General features: G+C 43.6%; 1 protein-coding gene across 1 annotated transcript in view; it reads right to left on the minus strand.

The window, feature by feature from the left end:
* Nucleotides 1-24,466, minus strand: part of ERGIC1 (endoplasmic reticulum-golgi intermediate compartment 1) — a 59,771-nt gene that overhangs the window by 4,608 nt on the left and 30,697 nt on the right. Inside the window, exons 4-9 of the mRNA XM_086621580.1 lie at nucleotides 15,061-15,155; nucleotides 14,301-14,425; nucleotides 11,676-11,780; nucleotides 7,302-7,362; nucleotides 6,003-6,103; nucleotides 3,148-3,270 (exon numbers count right to left, since the gene is read on the minus strand). Of these exons, the coding sequence (XP_086477706.1) occupies nucleotides 3,148-3,270; nucleotides 6,003-6,103; nucleotides 7,302-7,362; nucleotides 11,676-11,780; nucleotides 14,301-14,425; nucleotides 15,061-15,155 (610 nt within the window). The remainder of the gene's footprint in view (nucleotides 1-3,147; nucleotides 3,271-6,002; nucleotides 6,104-7,301; nucleotides 7,363-11,675; nucleotides 11,781-14,300; nucleotides 14,426-15,060; nucleotides 15,156-24,466) is intronic.

Here is a 24,466-nt window from a genome sequence, read left to right on the forward strand (position 1 = left end):
TGGCTGACCTGCAGCACATCTTGTAGAACACCACTGCATTGATTTTAAAAATGCCACGGGACTGAGTCTATGATACCTGTCGGTAACAGGTTCCATGGCTGAAATAATTCTCCCTGCAACCATTTCCCCCCCGCCCATTATTTCCAGCTTAATTTTTTTCACACCTAGAGGGCAGATGAGTCCTCTCATACTAGGAAAAAATGTCTATTCTTTCCTTTGGATTTTGAATGCTTCAGCAGAACTTTGGCTTGTTTTCTGCCTGTTCTCTCCTCCCAGCCCCTAGACTGACCTCATGATAAAACCTTCTTTCAGTTTGGCCACTTACAGGAACTCATAAATTTTCAGCAGTGAAACTTTCCTCCTTGCTTCATAACCTCAACCACGAGGCCATGAATAGCTTCTCTTTACAGGGAGATGCCTTGATTTTAAGCAGTACAGTTTAACAGGCAAAAACTACTGTGTTTAACAGTACACCAAGTGTCTGCGGTGATTCCCAGGATCCATGGCAAATTCACAGCACAGTGACAGGGGCAGCACTGATCCACATGCAATACAAAATCTTATTTAGTAATGAATTTTTTGAAGTGTGACATGTAGAGTAAATTCTGTGCTAAACCAATGCCTTTTGTCCTGCATAGGAAGCATCTCTCACATGGTACAGAAAATTAGAATAATTCTTCATATTACAAAAACCCAAGGAGCAGGCATGAGTTAGAGTGGGCCTGTTTGGAACAGAGAAGACCTGGGAACACTGCTATGGTGCTATAACGTTGCTCTTAGTGGTGCTGAAGCTTTTAGGGGGCAAAGTCATCCCTAACAAAGAGGATCAGATAACCTTCCCAGCAGCAGAATAAGATTCCTTTGGCTCTTTGCTAACCAGCCAACACCCTCATCTCATCTGATCTCTCCACGTGGGACCACCCCTCCACAGTGTATCCTTCCCTCCAACATCAACACAATTTCCCCCTTAAAACCTCCTTCAAGCCCACAGGATCCTCCCCCATCCCTGGGACACATGTAAATTTACTGAAAGCCACATGGATGTTCTAGTAAAAAATCTGCTCACTAAAAAGAGTCGCAGGTGATCTCCCCTACCCCGGAGCCCCCTCTTGTGGTTTTTAAATTAAGCAGCTGATGCTCAGAAAAAGCTGATGCTTTCCATGGCCACCCCTATTCGGCAATGACTCCAGATGCCCCAGCACAATCTCTGTCTGGACCTCAGCCCAGTGCTGATCATCACTAACTGGTCTCCAGAGCAACTGTGATGTAAAAGCCATGCTGGAGAAACAGGAAGGGGCTAAAGCAGTGGAAAGGACAACAGAACAGATCATGTCATCAAAACAGGGCAAGGAAACCTAGAACAAAAGGTGTTTTGATCCTCTGCAGCACTGCTCCCCACCTCCAACCTTTTCAATGTCACCTTGAACGCTGTAAAGCTTTAAGTGTAGCGCATAAACAGCCAAGGCTGCCCCACTGTAAAACATTCCTAGCCTAAATGAGAGCAAGAGCAGGTCATCTGCACCAGGGCCAGACGGTCCAGGCTGATAGCCACAATATGGCACCTGTAACAAGGACCTGCGTCTAAGGCAGTCACGTCTGACAAGGGTCTGGCACACCTGTATGACGTACTGCACAACAGCTACTGCAGATATCAGTGTTATCCACATGTCTCCATAGGAAGGAAGTTCAATTGCAATGGCTCCAAGCGGGCTGCTTGAGACTATAGCCATTTATAAGATCAGACAAAGTAGACAAAAATCCATTCTAAAACTCTTCTTCGGCAGTCTAGCAGCCAGTATGTGCCTGGCTAACTTTAGAGACAGTATGGGGCAAAATTCTAGCTGGGGCCATCTCAAATCCAAAGGGTCATTGTGCCAGTCAGTGAGGAAAGCCTCTCCTGCAGACTCTTTACGTAAACTCTGAAGGATGGTATCAAATGCAACAAAGACGCTATTTATATGCATACAATGGCATATCAGCAGTAAATCGATGCTAGCAATGGACATGACAAAGAGTAATGCCAGCTATCAATCACTTCCGAACACTGTTTCCTGTTAAAAACACCTCCACACCTCACCTCCAACAAGATGCGTAAGAAACCTACGAGAGCATATTGTTAGGGAAAGAGTGGAGGCAGTATGAGATGCCAAATCATAAAATGCTGATGTTTGACCTTTTTTAGGATTGTGTGTTGAAACTAAACAGATATGCTAAGAAGAGAAGGTCTTAAACCATGACATTTAGATTTTGCTTCAAGTCTCTTTCTCTTGGTATTTGTGTATCCTAGATCACACGCGTTTCTAAAGTTAAGTGAAGGGAACTTGGTGTTTATCAGAAGCTGCAAAATCAAAATCTTTAAGTACAACACAGCCACACTGTTTATGTCACTTCCAATTAAAATATTCAAATAGTTTAAAAAACAAAATTCAAAGAGCTTATTCCAGCCAATTTATCAACTACTTCATTCTACCATGCCTCACTGGCACAGCAGACTGCAGCTTAAATTTTAAGCCAACTCTCTCAGGACACATTTTTTAAAGTTCTGGATGATCTTTAAATAGCTCTTTGTCTAACTAGCAGTTTGGACAGTACAGCTTTGTTACAGATGCTGAGATCAGTGCTGCAGGATGTTATCTGATTAGATCAAAACGTAACTTGCCAGGAAGACACCTCTGGAACCTGATAATGCAGCTCTTCTCCACTTCTACCCCAGAGTAAACGCCTGAACTGGCATACCCATATTAAGCCAAGCAGCAGCACTGAGTAAAACAATTGCCCTGCATTCTCTGCAAGTTAGATCTCATCACCGGAGAGACGGTTTATTGCAGCATACTTTACTGCATACCACATTAGCTTTACTTCCAAGTTTCCAACATGCTGCAATAGTGCCCGTCCTGCCTAGACAGAGTTTGACACTTCTGGAACAGTATAATTTTTTTTCTTCTTGTGCCTAGCTGTTAAATCAAATTGACAGAGCATAGGGCCTACCAGTTACCTCACTTAAACTTCAGTACAATTGTGGTGATGTACTGCTTTATTTCAATCATGTCATAATGCTCTGAAGCAGGAACTCAATTGTTCTGGACAAAAAAGGCTCAGAAGAGAAATGAAAGGCAGGCAGGAGAAGGGAGGTTTAGAGTAACTCACCGATGTGATAAACCTGTACAAAGGCTGTCGTCTCTCTGTGTATTTCACTGTGATGGGGCTCAAATCGTATCGAAACCAGATAGCTGGGATAATGCGGCCAGTGTGACTGTAGGCTACATACTCCTAGAAAAGGAAGTGGGAGAAAAATGGCAGAAAACATGAGCAATCTCACTCCAGATAGAGTTCCTGCAATAAAACTGCTTCTGTGGATCTGGCCCTTACTCCACTGTTTTGTACTAATGATCAGACTGAAAGAAGCAAATAGTTAATTCCTGTAGGACTGCCTACCTCCCATCCTTATCAAATAGGAAATAAGTTATTTACAGTCTGGAAAAAGAGAGTGATGGTGCTTACTCTCACCTTCGTTCAAAGTTACAGAAGCAAACAGAAGGGCTGTCATTGATTTCTCTAGCTTAGATCCGCTCTATTTAAATACAAGCTGTCTCTAAGTGGTTGCATGCGAAGCTTTTGTCCTGTCAATGTGTAAATTGTACACTGGGATATTCATCGAGCAAACAGAATTTAGTTTGCAAGAACCTAAAAATCCCTTCTTGTCCATGCGCTCGGAACAGCAAGCAGCAGCTCCCGCCTGTAAGGCTCCCTTCGCGTTGGGACCAACAACGTGAATGTTTTGCCCACTCAGTATGAATCACGCAGAGCCGTGTTTAAATCGTGTTTAAAAATCATGCTGAAAGCCAAAATGAAACGGTACACAGAAAAGTATTGGCAAAGGTTCAAAAAATATTCCAAGCTGGTGTGGGAGAGACATCTTCAGATTGCCAGTGACAACCCCCTTTAATCCATTTCTGGCGGTGACTGCACAGCACAGTGCAATCAATCAGCCACAGGACAACACCCCAACAAGACATACTGCACCATGCCAGTGTAGAGCAGATACTAACACCAACTTAGTATCAAAAGCCACATCTTTTTGACCTAATATTTTGTCTGAGCTCTCAGTGGAAATACATATCAATTTTCAAGGATCAGGACATTTATCTTGACAGAATGAAGAAAAATCAAAGAAAGGCAGGCTGGGGACTCAGTAACCCAATGAGAGCCACCAGCAGCAACGTGGCACGTACTGCCTTCTTACCCAGCTGCTCTTTGATTCTTTGGCCCGATGACATGCCTGCCAACTCAGATGACCTTTTCAGTTTCAATTCTCCTTCATACCGAGGTAAAGACAATCTCCAATACTTCAGAAAGTTGAAGAAAGGACAAGCAATAGGACACCCATGAGCATGATACAAAAAGATAATTTTAATCTCTGTGAGCTCAGAGGGAGCTAGTGAAACAGCACCTATTTCCTTCATTAATCTCATATAAATCCCAAATTTCCCTCTATTTAGTTTTTTATTCCATGGATGACAAAAGAAGCAGAACGTGGCTGAAGTCGCTAGTCATAATATTTCCAGGGCTCTTATTGTAGAAGTTCTGCAGCATGTCTTGGTACAGGGGCTATGCAGGGAAGTGAGGAAACAGAGGGCCTAGGAGGCAAAAGGGTAGATGAGACAGCCCACACTCTATTCACCTCTACATACTTCATCTGTGCCAGACTATTCCAATGACTTCTGATTTCTGTTTCCCACTGACCGGTATGGGAGTCAAGGACTAAAGCACTGATAAGAGAATTTTTATTTTTAATGTGAAGAAAACGCAGAGGCAGCACTGTTTCTCTGCACTTCAATTTTGACAGAACTGACCTCATTTCTTCCTTCCTCTCCTCTTTTCCCCACCAGCAATCCTGCCCTAATGAGTCAGTCTTGGCTGAACACCTCAATTTGCAACCAAGCTCACAGAAGTGTCAAAAGCTCCTGCTATTTTCCAAATTACTTTCAGAACTTACGTCGCAAGAGTCTTATCAGAACAACAGTTGTGACATTAAGCAGAACAAATACACTGTAATCTGCATAGTGAGAGACATCCAAATGATTGGGACACACCGTACAAGCAAGCCCAAAAGTCACTGGACAGGAACGTTAATCTGAGAACTAGTCCGTAAGAGTGCGTGCTCGATTCTCAGTTACGGCAAGCTAGCAGTAATCAGATATTATAAACAGATTCTAGACTTTCATTTAGCACCTGACTGGCAAATCATTTTAAACTGAAAGAGGCTTTTTACCTTATAAAGTAAATAGAGTATTTTTCCTTTTTTTTTTTAAAGTTCAATACATCGTATTATTAAAATACAAATATCTTCACATTTAATGTAAATTAATTTAAGAATTCTAAAGTTACAATAACTATCATAATCCACAACAATAAAATAGGCACTGTGAAATAGTCAACCGGCACATATTTACTGCTGCAGGTTCAGTGGCTTAATATCTGAAATTAACATTTGAAAAAGCCTAAAAACTCTGCTAACTTACTTGTCTGATACATCCATCACAACTGAGACTGTTCTATTAATAAAACAGTAAGTGTTGTTTTCTGTGTTCAGCTGGATTGCGGTTTCCACCCAGATGCATCTTGACACGAATCCCCTGAGCTCCTGCACCACGTAAAAACCTTCCACACAATTTATAGAAACCCAGATCAGCTAAATCGACATCTGAGAAAGTCAGGAGTAAGAATATCTTTCTCTAGAGTTAAAACAATACCAGCACCTGCTCTGACAAGCCCTCACAATCCCAACCCTGGTGAACACCAGCACCAGGAGCAACAGAAAGCCCCACGCTGAAGAGCTTCAGTTCCTCCTTCTCCCAGCAGAGGCTACTGCTCACCTACGAACAAACGTATGTGGCTGGACAGCAGAGGAACAAGAGGGAGGAAGAACAGTGACTGAAGATTCCCCGTGCATCCACTGGGCTGCAATGAGGAGCTTCTCTGAGAACTATCTGCTTCTTTACCTTATTTGCTACAGTATATTGGTATGAGTATCGCTGCTTGCCGCTCATGTCTTCGTACACCGTCGGGACTATCTTCAGTATGTAATCATGAGATGCAAGAGCTGTGGACAGGAAAGGAAAGTACACGTTAGCATTCAGGGAAGGAATCACAGCCTACACAACATTTCAAAGTCAACGTGCAAAATCAACTAAACCAAGTAAGTCACAGCAAAGGTGTCTCCCTCCTCCTTATCTCAGGTTCTGTGACGAAGTGACAATTTCACATCCTACATTTATGTCCTTTGTATGAAAGGTAGTTGGATGACACCAGAACCTGTCCACGTAGTACCACAACCCATGGAGATGAGTTTGGGTCACTTGAAGCTTCCTAACTACTTGCAACTAGAAATGATAAGACTTATCAGCACCATAAAAAGCTCTCCTGGTTAAATAAAGAACTAGCTAAGGACAGAGCTGCAGCTCACTGAGTTTCTTTTGACAGAAAAAGCTGAAGCATCACAAACTGTGTAGTCTCATTTCTTGTGCACCCATTTTTCTTTCTCTTCTTCCTTCTACAGCTGCTTAAGAGTTATTTTTTTTTTTTTTACATTATTTAAATGGCTTGTGCCATTTTTTGTGTCTGCTGAAACAGTCCTAAAACAGAATTCTAAATGACTTCTCTGCAGGATCCTTTGGCCAAGTGTAACACAATGACATTTGGCTCCTGAAGGAAAAAAAAAACCACAAAAAAAATCCCTAAAAACAACAAACCTAACACAATTGTCTAGCTTCAGGAACAGCTATAGAAATTTTGTTCCGAGAAGCAGACAAGACTGATATCCTGTAGGATTCTGAACACTTGAAGGAGAAAAAATACACTGAATTGTAGCATGCATTGGAAACTTCTTTTTGTGTTGCTGGTCATAAAGAAGGGCAATGAAAATGTCCATCCTTCCAGTCACAGGGTAGAACTTAAGGTAAGAGCTAACTTGCAACACAAGAACAAGAAAAAGTTCTGGTGGTGGTGACAGCAGCAAAGGGAAGCTATAGGAATAGAACATGGATAAAAACCTCAATAATTCTGAGTTGGTCATAACAGACCGGAGACAATGTCCAGGTTGCAGAAGGGCTGCAAAGGACCTTTTGCACTAAGCCGTCTCTACGGTACTAGAGAAAATTGAAACGGCCATCAGCAATGTCTGGATCATTTTGGTTAAAGAGGCAAATTAAAGACTTCTGGATACAACAGTGTTGCACAAATGGCCCTGTTTTCCCTCCTGCAGAGAGTGGCTAAGACCCGTAACCACCAAGAATACATACGATTTGAGCTGAGTTTATCTGCTCCCTCCAAGGCATTGAATGCTCCATGAACATTATGGACCTGGAAAGCAAAAAAGCGTATGAAGAAACTGTGCTCTGACTTGGTACTCTTGAACTTTGCTTCCCTATCGTATCGTGTAACGAAGAGATCAGCCTGATTCAACCTTTCTGAAAACAAAGCCTCAACCCAGTAAAAGATGACTTGAAATATCTTTCAGTGACCATCACCAGAGACGTTGGTTCCAAGTAAAAAAGTTGATTTCACAATGTCTTACAAGATGAAACTCCAAAACCACTCCAAAGCTAAAGGAATTGCAGTTGGAAGAGGTCAGTTGTGAAATTTCATTGTGAGATATTTCCTAAGAGCTTTGCATAGTTAACTGTGAAATTCATTTATCAGGATGAAAGGGAAACAAATGACAGTCATATTCAGATTAAAATTCAAGAGTTCTCCTCTAAAGGCAGCTCATTTCAGAGCAGTTGGGCTTGTACAGCTTTAACTTATTAGCCCAGCTTTCACATCACGCACACTGTGCCCTTGGAGATGGGAAGGACACATGCCAACACTGCCATCCATTCAGCTTTTCCTGCAGCTGGTCCCAGGCATGCAAATATCTGTTTGCCCAGAATAACAGGATTTCCATCCCATGCCTTCCACATACTATGATCTGCAGTCTGATGTCCACCAACAGAATAATCAATTTGCAAACTCTCTAGGCAGGGAAAATTGCACAGCGACAGCTGGAGATTACAGGTTGCATCTTTCACATAATGTACAGTAAGCTATACAGAAAGGACAAGGGGGCCTACAGGAAAGATGGGGAGAGGCTGTTCAGGAGGGCCAGTTGTGATAGGACAAGGGGTAATGGTTTTAAAATAGAGGGAGGTAGATTCAGATTGGATATTAGGAAAAAATTTTTTACCATGAGGGTTGTAGAACACTGGAACAGGTTGCCCAGAAAGGTGGTGGGTGCTCCATCCCTGGAGACGTTCAAGGCCAGGTTGGACGAGGCCCTGAGCAACCTGATCTAGTTGGAGATATCCCTGTTCCTTGCAGGGGGGTTGGACTAGATGACCTTTGAAGGTCCCTTCCAGCCCTAACCATTCTATGATTCTATGACAAATAACTCCACAACCTAGAAATTCCTGATCTTAAGCCAGACAACAGGGAAGAAGACTTTGAAAGAAGTATTTGGTCATGAGTGTGACGGTTTCACCTCACTAACGGGGCACTGCAATCTCCTTCCCAGACCTTCTCAACTACTGATAGCACATGGATGTGTATGTCTCATCCTAATGGCTGTTTCCCTATTCTGAATGCTATGGAGTGGATGATGGTTTGGAGGAAGCATCAACCAAACCTGTTTTTCTCCTGAGAATGGAAATTCTAGAGAGACAAAATCATCAGCAAGTTCAGCTGGCAAGGTGCTGGGGACAAGCACAGAGCAAAAGCAACAGCTGAACCTTCTACAGTGCCTTTCCATCTGCTGGCATTTCAAATATTTTACACGACAGCAACCATTTCCGAACTACACACGCAGGCTGTGCATATTCTTTACTCATAGTAAAAAACGTATGAAGAAAGAGAAGCCCCTGGATTGGCCTACAGTATTTATGTTCCTTTCTTGATACAGCTGAGAAGTCAGTCTCTTATAGCATATCTGGGCCAGAGACTTTAAGGTCCACTTCAGACACTGGTAACAGTAAATATTTGAGTGGTTGCTCAGCAAACAACTGTATCTGTTCTGTGAAGTATCTGTATATTTGGATTTACGTTCGTGTCCTTGGCTCCCCCGCATCCACACTTCTGTTTACATGTAAAAGTTCTCTGCTCTGCATCAATCTACACAGCAAGTTTGCAAAGCTGCGAGTTACAGGGCTTCCACACAGACAGTCACCAGACAACTCCACAACTGCCTGTTTCTGTGCCATCAGGTCCTTTGCTGCATCTGCCTCTCTTGTCTTTGCAACACAGATGGCATTTCTAACTCCCAGTCTGATGTTTTACCATGACATTTCTTGTGGAATATTCTGGACTCCCACTACCATACTTGCTGTCATGGCTAATTAATCCCTGCTCTTCAAAGTGCACAGGTGCATTCCTTGGGGGAACATACTTGTTTGTACCTTGTTAAGTACCTGGAGGGACTTCAACAAGCAGTAAGCTTTTGGCCACAGCAACAAAATGGCTTTGCAACAGAGAACTTAAACAAGTTCGTTTAGCCAGACATTCTCAGGACTGCGCTGCACTACCAAGGCTAACCTAGTGCTTGGAGTAGTGGCACAGGAGGCTAGCCAGTGGTTTAACAGTGCCAACACTTTACTTCCCTGCAACATGGACCTCAAAAAGATGCCTGCCAGGGCCTTGAACACCCTACGGTTTAACCTCTACAAACACATGCAAAGACATGTAACCGGACACACAACTCAGGCAGAGTCCAATGGCAGGCTAAAATAACTTCCAACCTTGCAACTATCAAGGGAAGACAAGACCTCTCACAAAGGTTAAAACTAGGATTATTCAACACCATGACCTAGCACTCAACAGAATTCTGTGATTAAAAACATATAATCTCCTACTTTCCACATCTCTCTCTTTACTAGGTTACCTGACATGCAAGAACCCCATTGGTTTGAATTTCGGTCTCATCTACGTAAGGGAAGAAGCTACAAAAAGTCTGCCACTAGTGTACTGGAACTACTGTTGAAGAATTGAAGCTCATTCAATGCCAGATGAGATTTGAGTCTCTATTTCAAACAGACTGGTATTTATGGAGAACACAGCATGTACCTTAGTGGACCATTCTGGCCAACCTGGTAACAGCCTCCAAAGAATTAACTCCCAGCACATGACACAAGCGAATGAGAAGCTCCTGACCCCCTTTAAGACATGAGCATATATTACATCAAAGCAGGTGAAGACAACCTAAAATATTCAAAGGTGTATCTAGACAGATATAAAGCTCTCTGTACTTGCTGGCTCTCTACACTGCTTGCTGAGTCCTGGTAGCACTTGTTTAGTGAACATACCCTTCTTTAATTTGTGCTGTTGAACTAATGTTTGCCTACAGAATCAGCAGCACCTACACGCTCCATTCTTGTGTATGGAGATGATGAGTAGTTATTTTGAGCTTTGAAAGTACTAATCAGAACTTGTCCAAATCGGGAGCCAACTACATGTTTGCTAGACAGGTTTCTCACCACCAGAACTGAAGACACTTGCTTCTCTGCCCCCAACTGTCCAGGCTTCTCATCTCACTCATGCTGATTTGCACTCCGCTCCATTACTCAAAGACTCCATGATAAAACAATGCGAACACTACCTTACAGCACTGATTTCCCACGCAAACTCCAGAACTCCCTATTACCACTTACCTAATATTTTTCATAATCTCAGTGTGCTTTACAGACATTAAGCCAAGCTTATTTATATGCTAATATTTCAGCGTTCCCACACAAGATATTTCCTAAAAGAAGCCGGGAGCAGAGTCAGGAGACTACAAAGCAACGCTTAGGCTTGTTAGCATGAAAAAGGATTTTGGAAGTGGGTGTACAAGAAGCAGACTAATGAGACGTCTGTGCTGAGGAAAGAAGATTACAGAGAGACTATGGGTAAGCAATGTTTAGGGTGAGTCTCAAACTGGGTGTGCACATATATAACTCCCACCTGTGATGCTAGCTAGCTCCTTGGAAGTAGGCTAGAGAAGTGCTGTAATCTGACCTTATTGAGAAATCAAGAATCATTACATAACTTGCAACACCTGGTGAAACTCTATCCACAGGGCAAGTGCACACATTCAGCTTCTTCCCAGCAGGCAACTGGCAGTTCCAAGTCTAACTTGTGTTTCATAGAGCAAATTTGACTAATAGGTGTCTGCTATACAAGTACAGTGAAGTGAACTAAAAAAAACTTGACTGGTGTCATGGAAAAGACAGTAGTGAGCACACATCTTGCCTTAGAATCCTCACTGCTCCTTTGCAAAGGCAGCCAAGATTTATTTGCTGTATTAATACTGAAAACAGTACTGCATGGGCTTTTGCAAAGCCATGAATTCTCATTTCTACTCCCTGCAGGAAGATAGCCATACAGTTTTCCAAAAGCACTTTCAGTTTCAGATGAAAACAGCAAAGTACTGAATGACTGAACACTGCTCCTTCCTGAAATGGTGTCATGTAAGCAGTTTACAAACTCCTCTGGACTGAGCACGCATTTTAAGCACACAAGGGATGGGCTTGCTTACCCAGGCAGTCCTTTCTTATGTCCTCCTCACATTGTATACGGCCCTTCCATAAAACCAAAGCGTCTAATATTAAAGTCACTCTCATTGCATTCATTCCCCTAGAGACAGGGAATTTTCAGGGAAGAGAACTCACCTGTAACTTGTCCCCAAATGAGAGCTTGTGGATGACATGAGTCATGTCAGGATTCTGAGGCTGCGCAGTGGCACTGTGCGTTGACACGTGAAAGTTACCAGGGACCTAAAATTAGTCAAGACAAGGAAGACAGGATTTCACATTTTATCCCTCAAGGCATTGCTAGGCTCTGTGATATGAAGTGGAAACACCTGGATCCATCCAGCCTGGCAGGCTGTATCTACTTAGCAGTGGACAACCTCTAGCATATCAGAGAAAGGCTCTGAAATACCTTCCTGCACTTGACGAACACCACCATACTGTATATGGAGCAGACATCGGTTACATCCCACAGCCCAAGAGTCTGGCACCCTCACACTGCTACTGCTGCTGACTAGGAGGTGATGAGTGGACCACTCCCAACTTTAGGGATTCCTAACACTTAAGGCTATGTCTTTCATCCCCATGAAAATCAGATTCGTGTCTCTTACGGGCAACAAACAGTTGCTTAACATTTTACTCCCACAACTTGCATTTGTAAATAGGCCCACTGCTGCAGAACAACCCAAGAAAGCTGTGGATACATTCTTATTGTAGTACCAGTCATGAGTAACCTAACTTTTGAGAAGATTGTGTGTAAGAACAAGTTTTACATAAAAAGAGAAAAACCTCATCTAATACTATGGGGCTTCCTATACAAACTAAGCTAGATCTTCAGCTTCCAGCTCTGGCAATAGCCCTTCCAAGTACAGGATTTTCTGGTTTTAATGTTTTAAATGGAGGGAAATAGGAAGTTCTGGAAAATACAGATTTCAACGAAGGACTCAGTTCCAAGACAAAAAATGAGCACTGGTGTCATTCTGATGGGATCACTCTAGCATGCACGCACTTTTCAGGTCACTAGTCCTACTCTGGGAAGCCTTTCAGCAATTTGAGCTCAATCACTGTTATAGAGGCTGAAAGAATTTTTTCCGAGCAAGAAAAGGTTGGGAAATTAAGCAGTCTTGATGTGCAAACCCTTTGGCAACACTGAGGAGGAATCTGACACGGCCTAAGAGTGGGAGGATGGTTATACAACTGGTGCCCATTGTGCTCTCTGCAGACACCTCACCAGCAGGGCCATGGGAGGCCACATGCTGCTTCCATGTGCTTTCAGGAAAGCTAATTTAAATGACTTGAGGAACAGCAGTGCACTCCTGCGAACACTTTCAGGTGTGGACACAAGCTGTGTCATACACAAGCTCGGTAAACAGGGTGGCAGACTCTGCAGTAAGAAGTACACACGATCATCTCACTGTTACCTTGTCCTCCCTCTTCAGGTTTGGAAATCACACCCAAGTGCAACCCTTGGTCAAGTTTCAAAGCCTGGTCATGTCCCACTCCAGATCCCAGCTCATTCAGAAGCCTGGACAATTTCTGCCAAGAGACTGAAGACTTCCAGTTCGCACACGAGAGGTTCGAGTTCTCAGAGCCAGAACTCCTGGGTCAGGTCCCCTACCTCTGACAGCAGCCTCAACCACCATGAGACAATGCAATTAGTGGCCTTTCACAGATGAAGCAGTGAAGGGAGCTCCTCACCGTCACATACAGCAACGTCTTTTGGAGTTGCTTTGGTGAGCAGAACACACCACATCTAGCAGATGAAATCCCAAGTATTTCTGCTCCGTGCTTTGGGAATTAACAGAACAAGAACTACCTTTCAAGAAGCCCCTTCCCACTTTCGCAGACTATCAGCTGCCAGTAATCTTGGTGGCTTAGAGGCGAACGAAAGAAACGTCCTCTTTTTAAGTCTCTAATCCTTTCCATGCCACAGAATCAGTAAGAGGTTCTGCCTGTTATTTTTAGATGCGATTTAACATGACCTGGGAGGAAAAGAAGGAAGTAGGATTTTGTAGCCTGTGGTACATGAGGAGGAGTGAATAAAGGGTGTGCCCTTCTTAGGACATCAGTGGGCCCCACCACTGCCTCCCCCACCCCAGCTAGTCATCTCCAGCATTACATAGCAAGATTATTCAATTCTGAACACACCCATCCCAGAGAGGAGCGTCCTCCAGGCCTGGATTTTCATTCTTTGAGACAGAAGCGGAGCATCCCAACAAAGCATGCGCAGAGGCCTCGTGCATGTATTCCAGACATCTCAGCACAGAGCCGCTTCTGTTATGCTGGCACCCTCTAGTAGGGAACATTCCTGTCATTCTGCGGCTCTCGGAACAAAAGAGCACTTAGATAGAGATGTTGCCAAAGACCTCTGCACAGTGAGTCACATTTTGGAGGCACAAAAGTCATGACAAGTAAACATAGAAGCTGTTCGGCATTTGTAGGGAGTTCATGCATCCCCTAAACATTAGGTTGCTGCACTGAGACAGCACTGGCCGCAACACAGAGCTGCTCGCTGCTGTTAAGCAATGTTATCTCAGTTACCTGAATCAGAGAACGGAGAAAAACCCTGATCTAACTCATTCTAGGTGGGTCTAACTAAGCAGCCACCTCTGCCCACATTGTTCTGCAGTGCTGCGAGACTTAACCTTACCACAAATTAGGGATATGAACGTACACTCTACACTGACACACAGATTTTCATGAGCATTTTACAAATGGATCTTGCTAGCACCTCCCCAGCCAGCACACACTGTCATTCCTACTCACCTTGTTGATGCTGAAATGGCCCTCGAACCTGCAGCCATCCCCATTATTGAGAGGTATTTTCATCGAGTTGTCGATATGACCCACTTCGTGCCTTCCCATTTCATCTTGGATGTCTAGTCCAACTACTGCATTGGTGGGAGGGGAGGAGACAAAAATGAAAACAAAAGAAATAACAGGAAGGTTGCAAAGGAGAAGCACACACTGCTGTTACTGGAAAAAAATCCACATCTTTTTTCCTGACATTTGACTAAACTGTGCTAGTAACATCATTTGTCAAATATTAATTGTTATGTCACCTCTTCAGAAAAAGCTTTGTAACCAAACTTTTCAGATGGCCTATTTGACACAAATATACATCCCATACCCTCCCAGCTGACTGCAATCTCAATTACACAAACAGAAAAACTTCAGGTGGACAAGGCAGGTGATTTGTGGAAAGCCAACAACTGCCTGGTGCATTCAGAGTTATGAATGAAACTTGGGAGGTTTCTCATTCCCAGAGACAAAAAGGTTGCTATGAGAAAAGGAAACAAGATTTAGAAAGAAGGCAGCCACTAACACGGGCTGTGGAGCGAGCACAGGGTCCAAGGAAACAGGTGTCTTGGCTGGGAACAGAAAGCAGTGGGGTACTGGCAAAGGCTGCAGCTACTTGATCTCCATCCAGCCTATTACAGAAGGAGGGCCGCTGTACCAGATTGAGCCCATTTCAAGTCTTACTTAAAATACAAAGAAAAACTGATAATTGAAAAGAGCTACTTACATTCACAATGCAGGTTTGGCAAACTGATGTTCAGATTCACTTCTATTTTACCTCCACTGTCTTTGTCTGGGTCATCCACATAGAGCTCATTAACTCTGGAGGACAGAAAACACAAGTGGGTTCAGGCACATAGCTACTTTCCACAGGAAAAAAACAACTTGCATGGGAAGGGAAAAAAAAAAAAATTTGAAGCAGGGGGTTTGACTGTGTGACAATGGAACTGAGTTACCAAGACAGAGAGCAGGAAAAGCCCTCCACAACTGCACGGGGGCAAATCATGATTTAATTTTACTTCTTGCCCGGTAAGTGCAGGAGGCTTTAAACAAGTCCCTTGTATTGGCAGAAAACAAAACTCCTGCTCTGATTTATGCTTCCTGCCCCCTTCCCTAACCTGAGTTTCCAGAGGGGATACAAAACAAGAACCTAATGTTGAAGAGGTGGCAGGCTCCTCATACCTGGGCTATTACTCCTTTAAGGAAAGAGGGAGGCATATGCTTTTCAATTTGTTTCATAAATAGTTTTAGAGAAAGGCTGCTCTCAACCATCCCATAGGAAAGCTTATTTGTCTAACTAATTGCCATTTGTTATTGCCACCCAGTTGACAGAGCAGCGGCAAGAGAAGGCAGCATGGCATACTTGTATCTCCCTCCTTAATATCTCATTTCAATCTATGAATGGTAACCGAAAGCAATGACTAAAATTGAGGAGAAGAGGCTTTGAGCCAGGAACAGATGGGAAGAAACATTCTGGACAGCAGGATCTAACACACTACGCAACAGTCTCTCAAAGAGTAATGTTGTTTCATAGCTCCCACAGTGCTGGCACATATTTCACAAAGACAAAATACAGATACAGAGTAAAAGGAATATAAGAGTATAAATATTTATTGTTGGCACATACAATCCATCTGACATGTAAAATATAAACCAAAAAAAACTCAACTGAAGCACAGACGAATTACCTGAATGGTCCTACAGAATCCACTCCAGGGAAACCCACCATACTGATCCAAGAAGATGGTGAGATTACCTAGCAGCTCTTTGTCCCTTAAAGTCCAACACTGCTCAGCCTCACCAAATAAGATTTGACAATTTATCTTCCAGTTGGACAGATCATAAAGCTATGGGAACTTATGTTCAAGCTACATAAAATAAACTACCTTCCCTAGTAAGTGCTCTGTTTTATTTTTATTTAATGCTCAAAGTATGTGAAACCCTTTGACAAGCCCTTGCTGAAGAGTCTACATGTTAATAGACGGACAAGACTAAGGGCAGCTACAAGACAGATTCCAAGTGATTTTGCTCTGGTGATACATCTCTGGACCATAACGAACTGTTTGCCCTGTGGATTCAGAAGAAACAAGCTTTCACACTGAGAAACACATAGCTGCCATTTTTTTTGGAGGTAATTACTCACAGGTCAGTGGGGTTTACAGAGACTCATTTAAAACCAGCACAGCATTTGTCTTCAGCTTCGCAGCCCTACCTTTCTCTGTTTTTAATCGGCTTGACAAGTTGCTTGCAATCATTACTCAACGTATTTTTCAAGTGATTAATAAAAATGACACAGAGGGAGGGGAAAGATTGCTCATCAGTGACCTAGTTAGAAGCTTCTTGGCCGAGCCCTCTCCTCCCGGGTGGTATGCATTAAACATGTTTATTACTGGCAGGTTGGGTAGCAATCAGGATTAAGTCATATGTCCAAATACGGTTCTGAGGAGCAGCTCCAGCCAGGACAGGCATCAACCCCCACAGCAATGCACCTTTCTGTGCTTCCCGAGTCCTCCCATCAAGATCCCAGTTGACAGCCAACCTGTTTCATAAGAGCACCTGGCTTCTTCCCAGCTCTCTGCCCGAGATGCGGGCCGTGCCCAGCCAGCGCTGCGGGCAACTCGACGTTACTGGCAAAAAGGAGCATTCGTGCCAGGGCTGGCAGAGAAGCGCAACGGGCTCAGCAGCGCGGCTGAACATCCCAGCTCTTTGGAGGAAAGCTCTAGGAAGGTCAACATTTGTATTCGCTGATTTCCAGTCCTGAACCTGTCAGAAAACGTGTGGTCAGCGGCGGTCTGTAAGCAAAGGTGCACAAGCCTTTCAGCAATAAGTGAGTGAGAAGCCGTTGCTGGTAGAAGTCGAAGGATAAACTGAGCACAGGGAGCCTATGGAAGCTCTTACACAGGCAGGCAAGCAGTGAGGTCACTCAGTTGCAGACGGGATCGCTGCGGCAAGGAGAAGTAGGGCAGTTAGTCCACGTCACACAGCCCATTAGTTGCAGATAAAGGAAACCAGTTTCCTGTCCTGCACTCTGGTCACTGGACCAACAGTTCCCAACCTGTCCTTTAAGCAAAGCTCATGGCCGCTTCCTCCTCCTCTTTACCTAGTAGCCCTCTGTCCCTCTCCTACTCATGTTGCCAATTTCATAACCTTGTCTATCACTCCTTAGACATCTGACAGCTTGTGACTGTCTGTCCTTCCTTCCCCTCCCTCAGTCCTGAGCACCGCCTTTCATGGAGCACGCTGCCTGCTGAAGCCTGCTTCCCCTCCCAGCTCCAGCCACTGCCTCCTGGCAGCATCGGCTCTTGCAGAGGGCCCAAGCTAACAAACCCAGGAAGGTTTCTTATCTGGGGCTCCAAAGCACACTCTTTGTGCTGACCTGCCCTGTTACTGTGGTTCCCTCTCACTACAAGGAACTAAAGGCGCCATGACAACACACTGCAGGCTATGCTTTCTGGGGCAAACCTCAGAAGAAACGTCATCATTTTCAACAAACTGGAAATTTCACTCCCAAAACACATTCTGGAAACCTCACAGGTAAAGCAAACTTCCAGGGTCAAGGTTACTCCTTCCAGGATCTCTTCATGAACCACCACCACCTAAGTCTGGATGGAGCTGGCAGAGCACTGGCACTCACGCCTCCCTTGCTATCCTCCTCCCCAGGGCCAAGAAACCAAACTGCACACAGACCTTCCTATTATTTAATCAAGCAATCCTGGGATGTTGGGAAAAGCACTATTTACCACCTCTAGCAACTCTCCCTGAAGGGATAATGTTTCCAGTGGAAGAAACGAAGGTGACTCTAACTTATTGCTGTCCCTCCTGGAACATAAAGTGTCCCAGGAGTAATAGTGCTTAACTGAATCTGAGACGGTCACAACGGAAATAAAACCTGAGATCAGGCAGAAGGACATTGTAAACGCAGCTGCTTCTACGGCTGTTTAGAGGCAGCGTATAGGGTCGTATTGTGACACCAAAGATGGCACGTACTCCCTCTGAAGATCCTAACCACACAGGAGCCGATATGCTACCAGCTGCTGTTAAGGACGATTTGAATAAAACTGGCACGAAAATCAGGGGTGAGGTGCAGTGCTATGGAAGTACAATGAGGGCCATAGGACAGGTGAGAGGTGGACCTTTCGCCCTGCGGGGCCTCCCACCACTGATTCAAGGAAAGGGAGGAAAGTTTCTCCATATGGCAGGAGCCGTGATCCACACACAAAGAATCTGCTTCACTTCTAGAAAGAGCAACTTCAAAATACTTTGCATTCCTGAGTGGTGCTGCTGGGCTTCTCAGTTGCTTATCCCGTTTGCTTAGAAACTTCCAGCATTACACAGAAAAAGTTGGAGGGACTCTTTGACTAAGATTGCAGATCATTCAAATGGCACGCGAGAGAGAATGAAAGCGGGAAACAGCAGCAAGAAGGCTCAGCATTTCTTTAAGATTTTATCCAAAGAAAGCCAGACTCATTCCCCATGCTTTAGGATTGAGATTTATGACACAACAGCTTTGTTTCCCCAGAAACAAAACTTCCCCAGTAACTCATTCCCATCCAGCAGCCCTGGCCACTAATATTAGACACTTCAGCACTTCAACAGCTGAAGAGCCTGCAGTCCTTTGAATACAAGAGGAGACACACTGCGTCGACCTTTCAGAACTTCACACATTGCCTAGATGCTCTCTAAACACCACATCCTCCTTGTCCTCTGTCCTCCTTGTTCTAGTCTCTGCTTCAAGCTTTAGCCTTTTTTCTCCCTCTTTCACAGCAAACAACCAGGCGCCCTCCTCCCCAGTCATCAGCCATGCAGAAAATACAACCACTTACTCCAGGAAGCTGCATTTTACCTTGTTCTCCAACTCCCAGGAGGCACTCTCTGGTCTCCGGGACCCTAAGCCTAAGAGGGAAAGTAATTATTCTTTCTTGAGGGAGCCCAAAGCTTCTCAAAAGTCCCCAGTGAGCTCTCTTGGCTCTGCTTGCCATTTCAGCTCTAATCAACCAGTTCCAGAAACACAAACCATCCAAAGCTGAGATTCCTGCACTACCATCTTTTCAGTTGTGCCAGACCAGAGAAGATCCAACATAGGACAAATCATTCATCATCTTCTCAATTTGTGCAAAGAAACAACAAGCAGGTCAGCAAATTCTCTACTGTGTAATAAACTGTGCATGTGTCTATTGCTGTGCCATTTGCAATCTTCCTTCTATGCCCTGAATCTCAATCAGTTCTTCACTGAGAAGGTCTTTGCCCCAGATTAGGTCTTGGCTCATCTGTGAAGCACAGAAAACACACTGTCCTACAAAGGAAGGAATTACAGTTCTCCAGGAGGCAGGAAGAAGGAGAAGGGTTCGAAAGACGTCAACGTAGATTTGAGTCAGAAATTGCAAATGACATCATGACACGACCTTCCGCTTCCTGCTAACCCACACATGTACATTAGGACAAACGGCATAACAACACTTCACAAATATATAACACCTTTTATTAGGTAACCTCCAAGTTACTACGCAAACATTAATTAAGCTTCTTAGCACCCCTGAGAGGCAGGCAGCTAAGTATTACATCCTTCTACAGAAAAGCGTCTGTCTCAAGGTCAGTCCACAGCAAGAGCAGGATTATAACTCCCATGACCCTCTGACTACTAGGCTGTATTCCCTATGCTGGTCTAGTTTGCTCCAGCATTTCATCTGCCTCAACTGGAAGAGCTGGTGGAGTTGGAGTTGCATCTCCAGCTTAGTGTCAGAACGTATGAGTTGTAGCACTGTGCTCCCAGTGCAGATGGCTTATGCTCTGAGGTTACGGTGTCCAGTGGAAGGAGCTCTTCTAGCACCAGGATCACACTCTGCTGCTTACAGCAGGTGCAGCTTGACCCTGCAGCTTGTTATGAGAAATTTTCATGGGCCAAGAGCCACAAGACACATTTCACATACCCTGGAGAGCTAAGGGACAAAAAAATTCTGAATGTAGATATGATGACAATTCTTTTGCTTCACTGCAGCATCCGTCTTGGGCATGCAAATGAATCCGGTGTGAACAAACAACACTGGTCTCAGAAGCTCCTGGCGTTTTGCTTCCTCCCACATTTGGGGCACCTGACAGCCTGCATGAACAGTCAAGTTGTGCTGCACAAGATGTGGCCCTGGCATAGGATCTGGGCTGTGCGATATTCATAGACTGGCCAAGGTATTTTTCATAAAAACTAAAGCAAGCAGGTGTCCCCAGTGAATGATCCAGTCACCCTAAACGAACAAATTATTTGGACATTGCTCATGATTTATGCTTTTATGCAAAGGTAGTATTTTTATTACAGATACTCTGCTTAAGTAATTAATTGCCTTGCAGGAGAACACAGCCTTCCAAGTGGCAAACTTGTCACTTCAGAATGTTCTTTGCTTGTTACTAAGAAAGAAAGAAAGAAAGAAAGAAAGAAAGAAAGAAAGAAAGAAAGAAAAAAAACACTGCCAGAAACAGCCTGGTGCTTTCTACAGTGTGCTACGGCAGATGAACTATTGTTGAGCAGCTACATTCATACCACAAGTATCATGTTCATACCCTCCTACCCCTTCCCCTGGCAATGCAAGGCAGACTAGATTAGTTAATTACATCTTTCCTCCTTAATGATGGAATACTTGGAAAACGCTTATTGATCCTACAGAACATAATTCATGACCTAATTATGGTGATAAAACTGCAAGATTATCATCTTGCCAGCTATTAACTTCTAACGCTGATCTGAGTTAATTAGAAAAGAGATAAGTGATTTCTACGTTCTTGATTTGCAACATAACAGCACGATGAATGAGGAAAGCTGCTAAAGGTTTGCCAAGCAATTTCTAGCTCTCAATCCACTCTCAACCTACTACTGATCCTGCCCAGGAAATACCGGACACGTTTAACACTTCAGCTTCATTTCTTCAGCCATTTGAGTCATTTGCTCAGTGGGACAACCATGTTTGATACTCCGAGTTTTGCAGAGGTTCAAATGTCTTTCCTCAGTGAGATCTCTTGGCTCTGCTTGCCATTTCAGCTCTAATCAACCAGCTTACTCCTTTTCTTTATTTGTCTTTTACAGAATTGAGGAAGTTAATCTAGGTTCTTGTTTTGGACTAAGTCTTCAGTGACTCTCAGTCTGGACAGAAAAAAAAACCAAACAAAAAAACCAAGAAGATCCTTGATTTCCAGAGTAAACTCACCTTCCCCTTAATTGCAATGATGGCTTGTGGCTGAGCAAAGAAAGAAGAATCTCTTCCCTCACCAGCCCTTCACTGTACTTTTCCTGAAAAGGATGTAGCCCCACCTAGGAACTAAGCTTTGATTTCCTTCATGGCTGCTCAGAGGACTGCCTGTCAGGGTCACACAATAAATCTAGAAGACGAGAAATGAGGAGTTTTCTACCCGACTCAGAGCTTGTCTACACAGGAAGCTAGTCAGCAGAAAATAGGATGTGCATTTGTAGAGCGTTACCTGTGCCACATGAACTTCCTGCGTGTCCGCTGTAATGCGCACAGGGTCTCAGTTCGGCTTCCGAACTGAAGTAAGCTCCCGTGCACAGACGCAATCTTAGTGGTCATTAGAAATGCCCACAGGAGTTATGACATAGCTACTGTGAGGCACGCTGTCTTCCCTACATAGGTAATCTGTTTGGTGTCGGTGTTATGACTGTTATCCTCAAAACGAGGGTGTAATTTCTTGGCCGCCTGCCACCCAGACAAGTCTTTAGCAGTTGAGACTATAAATGCTAAGACAATGGGCTGGTCAAGGAAAAACAGCTTTGAAGTTGGGCAAGAGTGACCAAACTGAGATTTCTAGTAATACCAGGAATTTAAGTTGCTATAAAATACCCAACAGTGGGCAGAAGCTAGCAAGTATTAGGGGTTAGTGTGGTGCGGAGCAGACCTTATTTTCTCATGTTACAGCATGAGTTCAACAAACCACACCAATCTCTCACTTTAGATGCAGATACCAAAGAAACCTCCTTTTGGTGAGAGTTAGACAGTTAATCCTGTGGGTACCACTGCTGCTGAGGTTGCTACTGACTTGCCCTGAAGCCGCCTGTCAATGCACACACACCACGCACAATTACTCAGCATAATAAGGCTATGAGGTAAGCATGAGTCCACATCAGCCAACCTGGTCTATCTCTGATGTAAGGCACCAGGTCAAGTGCTCTCGATTTCACCTTGCCATCAAAAATGCGCAGCTATCCTCACACAATCCGGCTTTCATCAAGCACATGACTGCTTTAAGGAAATATCGCGCAAGAGGAGAAAGAGTCTCATAGCAGAACTGGCACTGACAAAGCAGGAAAGCTCACCTCGTGTAAGTGCACACTCCAGTTAATCAATCAGGTCCTGGCTAATACCAGGAAACTTCAAGCTGGGAGAGGTATCTGTTGTAGGAGATTCTTAATTCAAAAGAAACTTGAAGCATGCAATAAAAGCTGATGGGAATCAAACAGTTTGCACATAAGGAATCTTCCATATCTTCAAAATCATTTGATTCATGTGCAAATAGGGCTCAAAATACCTTTGTGAGGTAACATCTCCCCTGTTATTTGCTAGCACCCAGTTTAAATGGTGGCACTGAGTTCTCACACTGTTTGTTCCAGACCACACAGAGCTCCACACTTCTGCACCCTTATTCTGAACGATGAGACTATACTGTCTTGTATAGTGCTACCAGTAATGCACACTTGAAAGGGAAGTACAAGAGGTTAGCAGGATCTTTGAACACCTTTAAGGTACTAGGTTTCCCAGAAGAGAAAGCAATGAGCAAGAAATGGAAAAAGAAAAGGTTACTTCTACTTTAAAAGTTGCTGAACTGGGAAGCACTTTGTTCTGTCACTTTCTGAAGTATTTCCGCTGTTACAGGGGGAGCCTATTCAAAAATGCTGTGGGTGATCTATTCCCAGCAAGAGAGATTTTGATGACCTATAGCTCATGAGAAGGAGGTTTTCATATTCTGCGATCTATTGTGTTGGACAGTCCATGACGAATCAGTTTCCTGCATTCGTCTCAGTCTCTTCCATGACATCCTCTCTAAAATTTTACTGCTTTATTGCTTACAAACACCTCCTCCCCACGCAATTCCTGCTGGGAAAGGCAGTTTACCATCTCTCTGAGGTTTTAATGAGAAACTTGTCAACTGAACATGCAGGAACTTATAGCACTTCTAATATCTTTGCGGAAAATGCATCATCTTGTTAAGAAGAAAGCATGAAAAGACCTCAGAGAATCATACGATTTTGCTGTTCAGAAAGAAATCTCTAGTCAGGAAACTACCACTACATAAAAGGCATGTGCGCTCAAATAATTGGATCAAAATTAGGTAAATATTACTAATTTCTCTGGTAAAGAATTAACTAAAAGAAAAAAGAAAACCAGGTCAGATCTAAGAGGAGAGCAAGAAAAGATACTATTTTACTTGAAGCAATTTGTCTAGTTTTTCTCTATTTTCTAAAACAAGAAAACCAAGAAAACTCAGTTTCTGAGAGAATTGGGTTGATAAGGTGACCTTAGTGTTTTACAAGCAAGTGCACAGAACTGAACTCAAAGAAACAGCAAGTAAGACATCCAAGATACCATCTCTGAAGTAAACGTGCAACAGGCATAAAAAATTATTACAGCTAAATTACACCACTGTGTTAAGGTTAAACATTACTCAAGGTTAAAGTTATTCTTGAAATTATATTCTTGACCCAAGTGAGAGCTGCACAAAAACAATGAGAAGCCACGCAAAGCATGGTCAATTTAAAAACGGCACATAAGCCCAACGCATTTCAGAGCTTTTCCGCTCAGCTGTGACATCTGTTGCTATCTGGACCATCACGTAGGTCTGACAGAAGTTCCACCCTTCCTAACTATCCAGGAACTGTGCATCACAGTCTAGTGAGCTCACTGCCACATCAGCAGGATAATGGAGAACGTTTCCTAGAACCCAAAAGAAAGATACCTGTGTTAACAGTTACTAAGAAAAGGTTACTTCAAGGCAGGAGGAACAGGAGAACGGGGAAAAAAAAATATCTTATTAACTAAAATACTTATTCTATGAGCAATTTTTTAAAGCGGAAATTATTTCTGTTTTGCTCAAAGCAAGGTCCCAAGGAAGTTACATGGGACAACTTGTCTTCAGGCACA

Source organism: Tauraco erythrolophus, chromosome 16, assembly GCF_009769465.1.
Source record: "Tauraco erythrolophus isolate bTauEry1 chromosome 16, bTauEry1.pri, whole genome shotgun sequence".
Taxonomy (NCBI): Eukaryota; Metazoa; Chordata; class Aves; order Musophagiformes; family Musophagidae; genus Tauraco; species Tauraco erythrolophus.